Below are 12,597 nucleotides of genomic sequence, written 5' to 3'. Positions count from 1 at the left end.
TAACAAAAACTTTAAATCACCATAATCAATAAAATAAAATTACAGTTTGAAAATGTTTATTTACAACGTTTTGCGTTGTGAGTGAGATGTTAGAGAAATCATCAACAACTAAACTAAACATTATCATGGTTTATTTTTCTTAAAAATGTTTTTTCTTAAAAATTATCTTGTTTAATCGTGAATTCATATTTATCAGGTTGATATTTAGAAATAAGCAAAGTACATTTATAAAACAAAAAAGAACCGGTTAATGGCCTTGTGTCAGAACACAACAGGTTATTCTAACTTTGAAAAGTGTCATACAGTATTTGATTTTTACACACGCAGTGTTTTCGCCAACGGACCTACCCCTGAAGTTCTGACTTCTGAAGGTCTCTCATGTGTAGATTGAAAAATGGTATTTAATTAGCTAAAATCATTGTCTTTATTCATAAATATGTCCTCATGGGTGTAAAATCAGATCATTTCTTATCTTTTATTTACATGGGGCGGGTAAGTCCAAGGAGGCTTCCGCCATCTTGAAACACTATAATACCAGAGAGGTACAAAAAGCACTAGCACGTTTCATCATCAACACTACTATAGTCAACAACCAAATTATGACTAAAAAAACGTTTTAAGCATTACATTAAAAAGGCGTCATTGTAATTCTGAATTAAAAAGTTGAAGAAGGCCTCTCATGCGCAGATTCGGTCGGTTGAAAAATGGTATGTTGTCATTAAACATGAACTCTTTATCGCGATGCTCCCCAACAGATATTTTATTCTAATATTACTTATTCTAACCCTACCAGTCCACTAATACTCTACTAACACTAATGAGAGTTTACTTTACACACTCTGACTCTCACAAGCGAGTTAGTGGACATGCAGGTGCAACACAACTATAGTCAACAACCAAATTATGACTTTAAAACATTAAAAAGGCGTAATTGACAAAAAGTCGAAATGATGACTTAAAAAGTTGAAATTATGACACTGCGTCATAATTATGAGATGAAAAGTTGAAATGATGACGTACTAAATTGAAATTATGATAAAGTATTCCATCGTGAAATTTTCTGAATTCAATATAATTGTATTTGTGAAAATGATTCGGTACCGAATCTTCAAGAAACTGCTTGTTTCTGCAGTTCGTGTAGGCCTCTAAGACTAAAAATGATTATTGATGAACTTGAATAACTTGAATTTTGTTGTCAATGTAAAAAAAATTGTCTTCCAATACCGGGAGTCGAACCCGGGCAGCCTGGATGAAAACCAGGAATCCTAACCGCTAGACCATATGGCAGGCGTTGATACTGCCCCCGCCACATTTGAAAGGCTGCACTGCACGGTACAATATAATGCTGGATCATAGTTATGCCGAGCCACAGGAGAAGTTTTAACTAAATTCAAATTTAATTTATCGGTATGTAAATAAATATCGGGATAGCTTTTATCTAGGAATCTACTTTCTTCTCGACGGGTAAGTCAAAGGTACGGTCTATTGCTCGGTTGTGTAAATCATCATATAGAACGGTACGGTAGAACATGTACGGTAGAACATGTAACAAGTACATCATAACGGTAGAACATGTACAATTAAACTCGATGAAGCGCTATCGGAAGACACGTTGTCATAGATTCTTGGCACATTTACCAAAGTTGAAAAAAAACGAGTAGATGGGAGAACCACAATGGGAGAAATCTTTAACAAAAACGCCTCCAAAATCGAGGAGGTCAAAGGGCATGCTTCCTGCTATAGCTCTCCCCAACGTCTGTTCATACGGCCACCATCAACAAATGTTTGAAACTTCTACATATATTTTGAGTAGATGGCCGGTGGTATATTCTCAGTAAAGGGTTTCACCCTAGTTCGGAAGATACGAGTAAAAATGATCTTATACGATGTGTCATTTTTACTTTGATTTTCCAAATGATACAACTTTGTCTAAATAAGAGCAATGTAAAGTCCTAGGATTTCTTAAAACATTGTGACAAACTTTGACAACATGTTTCATGTTGTATGGACAAAAGATCTAAGATCTCAAGTTTTTGGACAGACGCTGCTTAGAAATTAGTGTAAACTTTGGATGTAGTCTGGAATGCAGAGAGACTCCCCCCGAGACTCATCTGGTCTGTCGCCCTATATCCTGAAGCTTCAGTTCACACTGTAGTTTTATCACTGAAGGGCCTGGGGCTGTTATAGGACAACTTAAACTATTTGCTTTTTTGGATCGTTTTTATCATTGCATAAAGAACTACTTTGCCTCTCTGGAAATAAGGTGTTTTTATTTAGCTAAAACTTTTGTTTACATTTTGAAAATGTAGTTTTCTGTGATGGTTCTGTTTAGATGTACGGGATAGCTATGGAAAGCCCCACCATAAAAGTTGAAACCCCCACATGGACAAAAAATGCTGTTTGAATCTTTTTCGTATAAATGAGATTTAAGACGACCAAGTACAGTTTTTGAACAGACATTGTTTAATAACAATTATACTTTAGGTCACCGTTAAGCAAAAAATAATAATTTATATCATACATAAGTACAGATAAATAGAAGATGAGTATGTATTGAAACTTTAAAGATTTAATTTAATCAATCTTTTAAAATATCTAATGCAAACTTTTTAAGGTTATGCTTTTAGATGAGAGAGAGAATATATTTTATATACTTATAAAGAACAGAATGTTTTTTAACTTTAGTTAGTGTGAGATACACTTCACAGTGTCACTGTTACCTCTGGAAATGAAAGGAGGGGATGTCAGAATGCAGCATAGACACGAGCGAGGGCCTCTGTTTGAGAGACTTTTTTATACATTTTTTATACATTACATTTTATAAAGATATCATTTAAACTTTGAAATAAATTTAGCCCTAACACAATGTCTCATTCTGATCGCTGAATACAAAGTGGTTCTCTCTCACAGAGAGAGAACCACTCTGTGATTTATGGCTCTCAACAGCTTCTTGAACACATAAGTTCAAGAATCGTAACTCTCTAAACATGTGAGATGAATTTTATTCTTTTTACAAGCATTTCACTAGATTTCTAGCAAGGTATTTATTTTATATTATTTTTGTGAAATTTAAAACATTATTATCACTTTCACCGTGCTCAGGAATGCGGAGGAGCAGAGTCAGGAAAAAACAGTCTTTTCTATTACAACTGCAATCTCATTCATAGAATGTATGGACATCTATATGTTATGAAACAAATATTTTTTAAAAAAGATATCATTTAAACTTTGAAATTAATTTACCCCCAACACAGCATTCACAATGTCTCATCCCATCACTGAATACAACCCTCTGAGTCAGAGACGCTGGTGTGAGAGAGAGAACCACTCTGTGATTTATGTCTTTAAGAGCTTCTTGAACTTGTAAGTTCAAGAGTTGTAACTCTAAACATGTCAGATGAATTTTATTTATTCATCTAAAATAATTGGTTTCAGTATGTTTTTATAACCATTTTATTTATACACTTTTGAGGAACAGTATGTTTTTCAACTTTTGTTAGTGTGATATTAGGAAACCCCTTCCTCACTTTCACCGTGCTCTAATATGGGAAGGAGAGGGGTCAGAGCTCACATGTGAAGGGGCGCGCACAGACACACACAGACACACACACACACACACACACACACACACACACACACACACACACACACACACACACACACATGCACACACAGAAACGCGCACGGCTCCTTTAATTTTTGACACACATACATTAGACGCGCTATGTTTTGAGAGTGTGAGGTCATTCAGGAATGACTAGATGAATTCAGTTGTGTAAAACAATTTTGAACCCATTCATACATTGCATTTTTGTGGACATCCATGGTAGGACATAATTTAACTCTCTCTAACATGTAAGATGATTTTTATTTTTAGTAAGATATATTGTATAAGCATTTCATTATATACTTTTAAAGGATAGAATGTTTTTCAACCTTAGCTTAATTGTTTTAGATTATATAAATGATAGAATATAAAGGATAGAATGTTTTATGTAATTTTTATCTAAAACTAAAACAATTGGTTTTAGTAAGCTTTTTAAATGCTTTTAAAGGTATGTTTTTCAACTTTAGTTTAATTTGCAAGATTTCATTTAAACACTTTTAAAGGATAGAATCTTTTTTCAACTTTAATTATTTTAGTAAGATATTATTGTATATTATTAACATTTATATACTTTTAAAAAGGACAGAATGTTTTACATATGAATGTGAAATAACTGAATGTGACATATATGAAATAACTGACCCGATTTATATATACTGTTCAGGAATGTGAAGGCAGGAGGGACCTGCGACTCCGTTTCATACATTGCATTTTTATGGACATCCGTGGTATACTTTACCTCTAACATGTAAGATGATTTTTATTTTTAGCAAGCTTTTTATTTTGTATTCTTTTATTCATCTAAAACTAAAATAATTGGATCAATAAGATATTTATATTATACTTTTAAAGGCATGTTTTCAACTTGTTAGTCTGATATAGACTTCACCGTGTTTCAGATGTCAGAGCTCACAGGAATAGGGGCGCGCGCATAGACACACACACACACACACACACACACGTGTGTTTTACTTTTTGACACACATACATTAGAAGCGCGCTCCTTATGTTTTGAGAGTGTGAGGTCATTCAGGAATGACTATGTGAATTCAGTTGTGTAAAACAATTTTGAATCCATTCATACATTGCATTTTTTGTGGACATCAATGGTATACTTCAACTTTCTAAAATAAGGTAAGACAATTTTATTCATCTAAAACTATTGGTTTTAGTAAGCTTTTATATTATATTCTTTTATTCATCTAAAATAATTGGTTTTAGTAAGCTTTTTATTTTATATACTTTTATTCATCTAAAATAATTGGTTTCAATGTATGTTTTAGATTATATCATATAAATTATATAAAGGATGAGATTATTTTGTGTGACTTCTCACTTTCACTGCGGAGGGGGCGCAGGCACAATCACCACGCACATATAAATGGGACAAAGTTCAAACAAAAACATCTGTTTTTGTTTAAATAGGACAAAACTACCCGTCAAAATTATGATTTAGTCCTACATAGGTCATAGTTCAAAACTAACTGTCATACAACATGATCGATAGGCTAGCAGGGTCAATAGGTTAATCCCATGACCGCAATCCGGAAGTTCAACCTGTCAATCATAAAGGTCACCGGAAGTTCAACCTGCCAAAAGGTCAAAGGTCAAAGTCGTAAATCATTTTGACATAAGGTCCCTTATAGTAACTACTTCCACTAATTAGAGTTAGTTTTTTTTTGCTTGTTTGTTTTTAACACCATGCCAACTTTTGTGGCTCCTTTCATGGCAAGAAAAAATGAATGGTAAAACTATATCAGGTTACAATTGATTTTTTCCACTAATTAGAGAATTTTAGTAATTCCAAGGGGCCAAGTGGTGTCAAATGTGTCTCGTTACAGTCACAGCACTAGCCTGTGGCAATAAAATGTTTCTACACATTGTTCATGTTGTTCTGCAGTGAGTTTACCTCCCCTGCATTGTCTTCTGTGGCGGCCTTGTCGTTTTCGAGTTTTGCCGTGAGTGAGTTCTGGTTGTTCAAAGACTCGTCCTCTTTAGGGGGATATTTGCATGGCTCTTCTTTGCAAGTGTCATCCTGTGGAGCAACACACACACAAGATTACTACAAGAAAAAGAAAGTAACAAAATGCAACGCCCTATAAGCTTTTACACCTAGCATTAACATCTCAAATGTTTTTTCGGTGACCACTTGCAATGACACAATCCTATGTGGACTTATTATATTTTTTATACTTCTATGGTGCTTTTTTGGAGCTTGGTAGCCCCTAATGACAGTGTATGGGGAAAAACTGGGTGAACACACAATGAGATTTGGAATAGCTGGTATGAAGCAGAGTAAATTATACATCTATTCTCTCTGGCATTTAACACTCCCCAATGTTATTTTGGGTCTCTCTTGTATATTGTTAATCGTCTATTGCTTGTTTATTTTATTATTTATTATTATGTATTATTTATGTTATTTCAATTATTCAGCAATAATATTGATCTGACTAAACTGAGCTGGACTGCTTTGTAGATGAAATTAACTAATTTAATAATTGATCTTTTCAACAGAACTGAATCTACACTGTCTTCAGCTGAACAACAGCTGAAATGCATAATTTTTCCTGTTATCACTGTATCACTACTTTGAAACAGTCTGTATTGTATAGCGCTACACTTCAACTGTGAGAGACGGAATCTAAAACAAAAATCCAGAAAATCACATTGTATGATTTTTAAATAATTAATTTGCATTTTATTGCATGACCTGTATTTGATCACCTACCAACCAGTAAGAATTCTGGCTCTCACAGACCTGTTAGTTTTTCTTTAAGAAGCCCTCCTGTTCTCCACTCATTACCTGTATTAACTGCACCTGTTTGAACTTGTTACATGTATAAAAGACCTGTCCACACGCTCAATCAAACAGACTCCAACCTCTCCACAATGGCCAAGACCAGAGAGCTGTGTAAGGACATCAGGGATAAAATTGTAGACCTGCACAAGGCTGGGATGGGCTACAGGACAATAGGCAAGCAGCTTGGTGAGAAGGCAACAACTGTTGGCGCAATTATTAGAAAATGGAAGAAGTTCAAGATGACGGTCAATCTCCCTCGGTCTGGGGCACCATGCAAGATCTCACCTCGTGGGGCATCAATGATCATGAGGAAGGTGAGGGATCAGCCCAGAACTACACGCAGGACCTGGTCAATGACCTGAAGAGAGCTGGGACCACAGTCTCAAAGAAAACCATTAGTAACACACTACGCCGTCATGGATTAAAATCCTGCAGCGCACGCAAGGTCCCCCTGCTCAAGCCAGCGCATGTCCAGGCCTGTCTGAAGTTTGCCAATGTCCATCTGGATGATCCAGAAGAGGAATGGGAGAAGGTCATGTGGTCTGATGAGACAAAAATAGAGCTTTTTGGTCTAAACTCCAACCGCCATGTTTGGAGGAAGAAGAAGGATGAGTACAACCCCAAGAACACCATCCCAACCGTGAAGAATGGAGGTGGAAACATCATTCTTTGGGGATGCTTTTCTGCAAAGGGGACAGGGCGACTGCACCGTATTGAGGGGAGGATGGATGGGGCCATGTATCGCAAGATCTTGGCCAACAACCTCCTTCCCTCAGTAAGAGCATTGAAGATGGGTCATGGCTGGGTCTTCCAGCATGACAACGACCCGAAACACACAGCCAGGGCAACTAAGGAGTGGCTCCGTAAGAAGCATCTCAAGGTCCTGGAGTGGCCTAGCCAGTCTCCAGACCTGAACCCAATAGAAAATCTTTGGAGGGAGCTGAAAGTCCGTATTGCCCAGCGACAGCCCCGAAACCTGAAGGATCTGGAGAAGGTCTGTATGGTGGGCCAAAATCCCTGCTGCAGCGTGTGCAAACCTGGTCAAGAACTACAGGAAACTTATGATCTCTGTAATTGCAAACAAAGGTTTCTGTACCAAAAATTAAGTTCTGCTTTTCTGATGTATACTTATGTCATGCAATAAAATGCAAATTAATTACTTAAAAATCATACAATGTGATTTTTTGGATTTTTGTTTTAGATTCCATCACTCACAGTTGAAGAGTACCTATGATAAAAATTGCAGACTTCTACATGCTTTGTAAGTGGGAAAACCTGCAAAATCGGCAGTGTATCAAATACTTGTTCTCCCCACTGTATATAAATAAAGGTGACTTGGCTCCATCTTGTTTCCCTTTAATTCATTGTGATTCTTTTATTCATTGTACAGCACCGTCAACTTCGGTTTGTTTAAATGTGCTCTATAAATAAACGTTGAGTGATTGAAAATTAGGTATGGGTGAACTATTCCTTAAATTTCTTCCTAGCTGGTTTAAACCTTTAGTTTTAGTGCAATTATGTGTTATGCAAGTCTGTGGCTGCATCCAAAATCACATACTTCTCTACTATGCAGCAGGCAAAAAACGGTATGTGACAAGAGTAGTATGTCCGAATTTACAGTACTCATAAAAGAGTAGGCAAAAACAGTACCCGGACTTATTATTTGAGGCATTCAATAGACACTTATCGGTCACATGAGACCATGAGGGAGGATAAATGAATGACAGTGAAGCTAAGCAACTGATGCTGATAGGTCACATGATTATGACAACATGGCAATATGTCCAAATTTCACTCATACTACTCACATTCATTCTACATAGAACATTTTCTGCACATTTTTAGTGATTGCCAAGTAACTACTTATTCAAAATAAGTACCTACTCAAGAGAATACGCAATTTCGGACGCAGCCTGTGACTCTTTCAATTGTCCAAACAGTAATAAAAAATAAGGACAACTAATAACTTACATTTTTATTTTCAATAGACTATTTCATAGTAATAACTAGATGGTAAAGTTCGTAGACAAACTTTAAGTTGGCTTGAAAAAGCCTAGCCAGAAAGTTTGAAAAAGTTTTACCATGATTTACCATGATTTACCATGTTTCTAGTATGGGTTACCACATTGCTAGCATGATTTACCATGTTTTAACATGACCATGGGTGGTTGGATGGATAGATCAAGATAAGAAGATTTCAAAGAAAGAAAGAAAGAAAGAAAGAAAGAAAGAAAGATAGAAAGAAAGATGGTAAGAAAGAAAGAAAAAAGAAAGATGTTAGAAAGAAAGAAAAAGAAAGAAAGAAAGGTGAGAAAGATGGTAAGAAAGAAAGAAAGAAAGATGGTTAGAAAGAAAGAAAGATGGTAAGAAAGAAAGAAAGAAAAAGAAAGAAAGAAAGAAGAAAGGTAAGAAAGATGGTAAGAAAGAAAGAAAGAAAGAAAGATGGTTAGAAAGAAAGAAAGATGGTAAGAAAGAAAGAAAGGAAAGAAAGAAAGATGGTAAGAAAGAAGGAAAGAAAGAAAGATGGTTAGAAAGAAAGAAAGAAAGAAAGAAAGAAAGAAAGAAAGAAAGAAAGAAAGAAAGAAAGAAAGAAAGAAAGAAAGAAAGAAAGATGAAAGAAAGAAAGAAAGAAAGAAAGAGAAAGAAAGAAAGAAAAAAGAAAGAAAGATGGTAAGAAAGAAGGAAAGAAAGAAGGTAAGAAAGAAAGAAAAAAATAAAGATGGCAAGAAAAGGAAAGAAAGAAAGATGGTTAGAAAGAAAGAAAGAAAGAAAGAAAGAAAGAAAGAAAGAAAGAAAGAAAGAAGGAAAGAAATATGGTAAGAAAGAAAGAAAGAAAGAAAGAAGGAAAGAAAGAACGAAAGAAGGAAAGAAAGAAAGAAGGAAAGAAAGAAAGATGGTAAGAAAGAAAGAAATAAGGAAAGAAAGAAGGAAAAAGAAAGATGGTAAGAAAGAAAAAGAAAGAAAGAAAGATGGTAAGAAAGAATGAAAGAAAGACAGAAATAAAGAAAGAAGGTGAGAAAGAAAGATGGTTAGAAAGAAAGAAAGAAGGAAAGAAATATGGTAAGAAAGAAAGAAATAAAGAAAGATGGTAAGAAAGAAAGAAAGAAAGAAAGAAAGAAAGAAAGATGGTAAGAGAAAGAAAGAAAGATGGTAAGAGAAAGAAAGAAAGAAAGAAAGAAAGAAAGAAAGAAAGAAAGAAAGAAAGAAAGAAAGAAAGAAGGAAGGAAGGAAGGAAGGAAGGAAGGAAGGAAGGAAGGAAGGAAGGAAGGAAGGAAGGAAGGAAGGAAAGAAAGAAAGAAAGAAAGAAAGAAAGAAAGAAAGAAAGAAAGAAAGAAAGAAAGAAAAAAGAAGGAAAGAAAGATGGTAAGAAAGAAGGAAAGAAAGATGGTAAGAAAGAAGGAAGGAAATAAGAAAGAAAGAAAGAAAGAAAGAAAGAAGAAAGAAAGAAAGAAAGAAAGAAAGAAAAAAGAAGGAAAGAAAAGATGGTAAGAAAGAAGGAAAGAAAGATGGTAAGAAAGAAGGAAAGAAAGATGGTAAGAAAGGAGGAAAGAAAGAAGAAAGAAGGAAAGAAAGAAAGAAGGGAAAAAGAAGGAAAGAAGATGGTAAGAAAGAATGAAAAAGAAAGAAAGAAAAAAAGAAGGAAAGAAAGATGGTAAGAAAGAAGGAAGGAAAGAAAGAAAGAAAGAAAGAAAGATAAAGAAAGAAAGAAAGAAAGAAAGAAAGAAAGAAAGGAAGGACAGAAAGAACGAAAGAAAAAAGATGGTTAGAAAGAAAGAAAGAAAGAAAGAAAGATGGTAAGAAAGAAAAAAGAAAGAAAGAAACATGGTAAGAAAGAAGGAAGGAAAGAAAGAAAGAAAGAAGGAAGGAAAAAGAAAGAAAGAAAGAAAGAAAGAAAGAAAGAAAGAAAGAAAGAAAGAAAGAAAGAAAGAAAGAAAGAAAGAAAGAAAGAAAGAAAGAAAGAAAGAAAGAAAGATGGTAAGAGAAGAAGGAAAGAAAGAAAGAAAGAAAGAAAGAAAGAAAGAAAGAAAGAAAGAAAGAAAGAAAGAAGGAAATAAAAAGATGGTAAGTAAGAAAGAAAGAAAGATGGTAAGAGAAAGAAAGAAAGAAAGAAAGAAAGAAAGATGGTAAGAGAAAGAAGGAAAGAAGGAAAGAAAAAGATGGTAAGTAAGAAAGAAAGAAGAAAGAAAGAAGGAAAGAAAAAGATGGTAAGTAAGAAAGAAAGAAAGAAAGATGGTAAGAGAAAGAAAGAAAGAAAGAAAGAAAGATAGAAAGAAAGAAACAAAGAAAGAAAGAAAGAAAAAAAGAAGGAAAGAAGGAAAGAAAGAAAGAAAGAAAGAAAGAAAGAAGGAAGGAAGGAAGGAAAGAAAGATGGTAAGAAAGAAAGAAAGATGGTAAGAAAGAAAGAAAGATGGTAAGAAAGAAAGATGGTAAGAAAGAAAGAAAGAAAAGAAAGAAAGAAAGATGGTAAGAAAGAAAGAAAGAAAAAAGAAAGAAAGAAAGATGGTAAGAAAGAAAGAAAGATGGTAAGAAAGAAAGAAAGAAAGATGGTAAGAAAGAAAGATGGTTAGAAAGATAGATAGATAGATAGATAGATAGATAGATTAGAAAGATAGATAGATTAGTTAGAAAGTAAAAGAAAAAAGAGATTAGTTAGTAAGAATGATAGATAGATAGATAGATAGATAGATAGATAGATAGATAGATAGATAGATAGATAGATAGATAGATAGATAGATTAGTGAAAAATAAAGAAAGATAGATTAGTTAGAAAGAAAGAAAGTTAGATTAGTCAGAAAGATAGATTAGTTAAAAAGAAAGAAAGAAAGATTAGTTAGAAAGAAAGATAGATAGATTAGCTAGAAAGAAAAAGAAAAAAGAGATTAGATAGTAAGAATGAAAGATAGATAGATTAGTTAGAAAGATAGATAGATAGATAGATAGATAGATAGATAGATAGATAGATAGATAGATAGATAGATAGATAGATAGATAGATAGATAGATAGATAGATAGATAGATAGATAGATAGATAGATAGATAGATTAGTACATTATTAGTACATAGAATAGTAGTTTAATTGAGTCTAGGGCTTCAGGGAGTTTAGATTTGAGTTTTTGGCTGGTACACTAATGGGTCACCGTAGTCTTGGCTCAATTTGAACAGTCTGCAATGTAAGTCTATGGGATTTTTATGGTATTTAATATTAATTTTTAAGAAAACTGAAACTCAAATCTGTCTGAAAAGATATAGCACACCAAGTCAGAACAGTATGAAGGTATGACCCGAGTTTGGTGGTCGTAGCTTTAACGGTCTAGGAGGAGATGCAGTCTAAAATTTGGCTCAGAAGAATAATAATAATAATAATAATAAGTTTAAGTACAATATCAGTAAGTTGGCTTTTCCAAGCCAACTTAATTATGAGATAAAGCAATTAAAGTGCCCCTATTATGGTTTTTCAAATATTCCCTTTAATGCAGTGTAATATAGCTGTTTGTGGAAGTTGAAAGTGTGCGATAAATAAAGTTGTTTCCAAGAAGAAAGAATCGATTCTGAACCGCGTTAATGAGTCGCCTGTAATTCGAATCCCACTGTGTGATAGTTCAATGTCACTAGAAAAGACAATTGCATAATGCCCGCCTGTGTTTTACGTTGTCAGCCCGCGTACATCATTTTACATCACCGCGTCATTTTTCTGAAGACTGCTTCTCAAATCTTAGAGTTAAACGTGGGATTTGCAAAACACTTGCTCTTGAAAGATTGATTTGATTTGATTTATTTTATTCTTGACCCAGTTTATTTGGACCAGCTTGCTCCTCAGAATCACAACCTATAAGTATGATTAATCATTGATGAATATATTTTCTAATCTAATGGGTGTTCAAAATACGTAGATTTGGGTTTTATATTGTGTACGTTTACGGCTAACATGTTATTACTGTCTTACTGAAATACTTCTGCTAAGCAGCTGTGGCCAGCAGCTGTGTCTATTAATGCAGGTTGTCTGTCATTCTTACTACCTTGAGTAAAAGATGGAGCAAGATTTGTTTTACAAACGTTAATTTTACAAAAGTCATTTACGTTAGAGCTCGGCTAACGTATGCACCGTTATTGATACAGTTCCCGCATGTGCACTGCAAAGAAATATACACATCAGTTTGTTGATGGACATACACTTATTAATGCTGAT

At 34.2% G+C, this 12,597-nt stretch overlaps 1 protein-coding gene across 3 annotated transcripts in view; it reads right to left on the bottom strand.

Moving 5' to 3' along the window:
- cspg5b (chondroitin sulfate proteoglycan 5b) overlaps positions 1-12,597 on the bottom strand; it is a 69,609-nt gene that overhangs the window by 16,318 nt on the left and 40,694 nt on the right. For all 3 annotated transcript variants that reach the window (XM_081377474.1, XM_081377472.1, XM_081377473.1), the window contains one exon: positions 5,517-5,642. In XM_081377474.1, the coding sequence (XP_081233600.1) occupies positions 5,517-5,642 (126 nt within the window). The remainder of the gene's footprint in view (positions 1-5,516; positions 5,643-12,597) is intronic.

Source organism: Scardinius erythrophthalmus, assembly GCF_964197995.2.
Source record: "Scardinius erythrophthalmus genome assembly, chromosome: 10".
In the NCBI taxonomy this organism is placed as follows: domain Eukaryota; kingdom Metazoa; phylum Chordata; class Actinopteri; order Cypriniformes; family Leuciscidae; genus Scardinius; species Scardinius erythrophthalmus.
The sequence above is the reverse complement of the archived record's forward strand: the minus strand, read 5'-3'. Positions and strand labels throughout refer to the sequence as shown.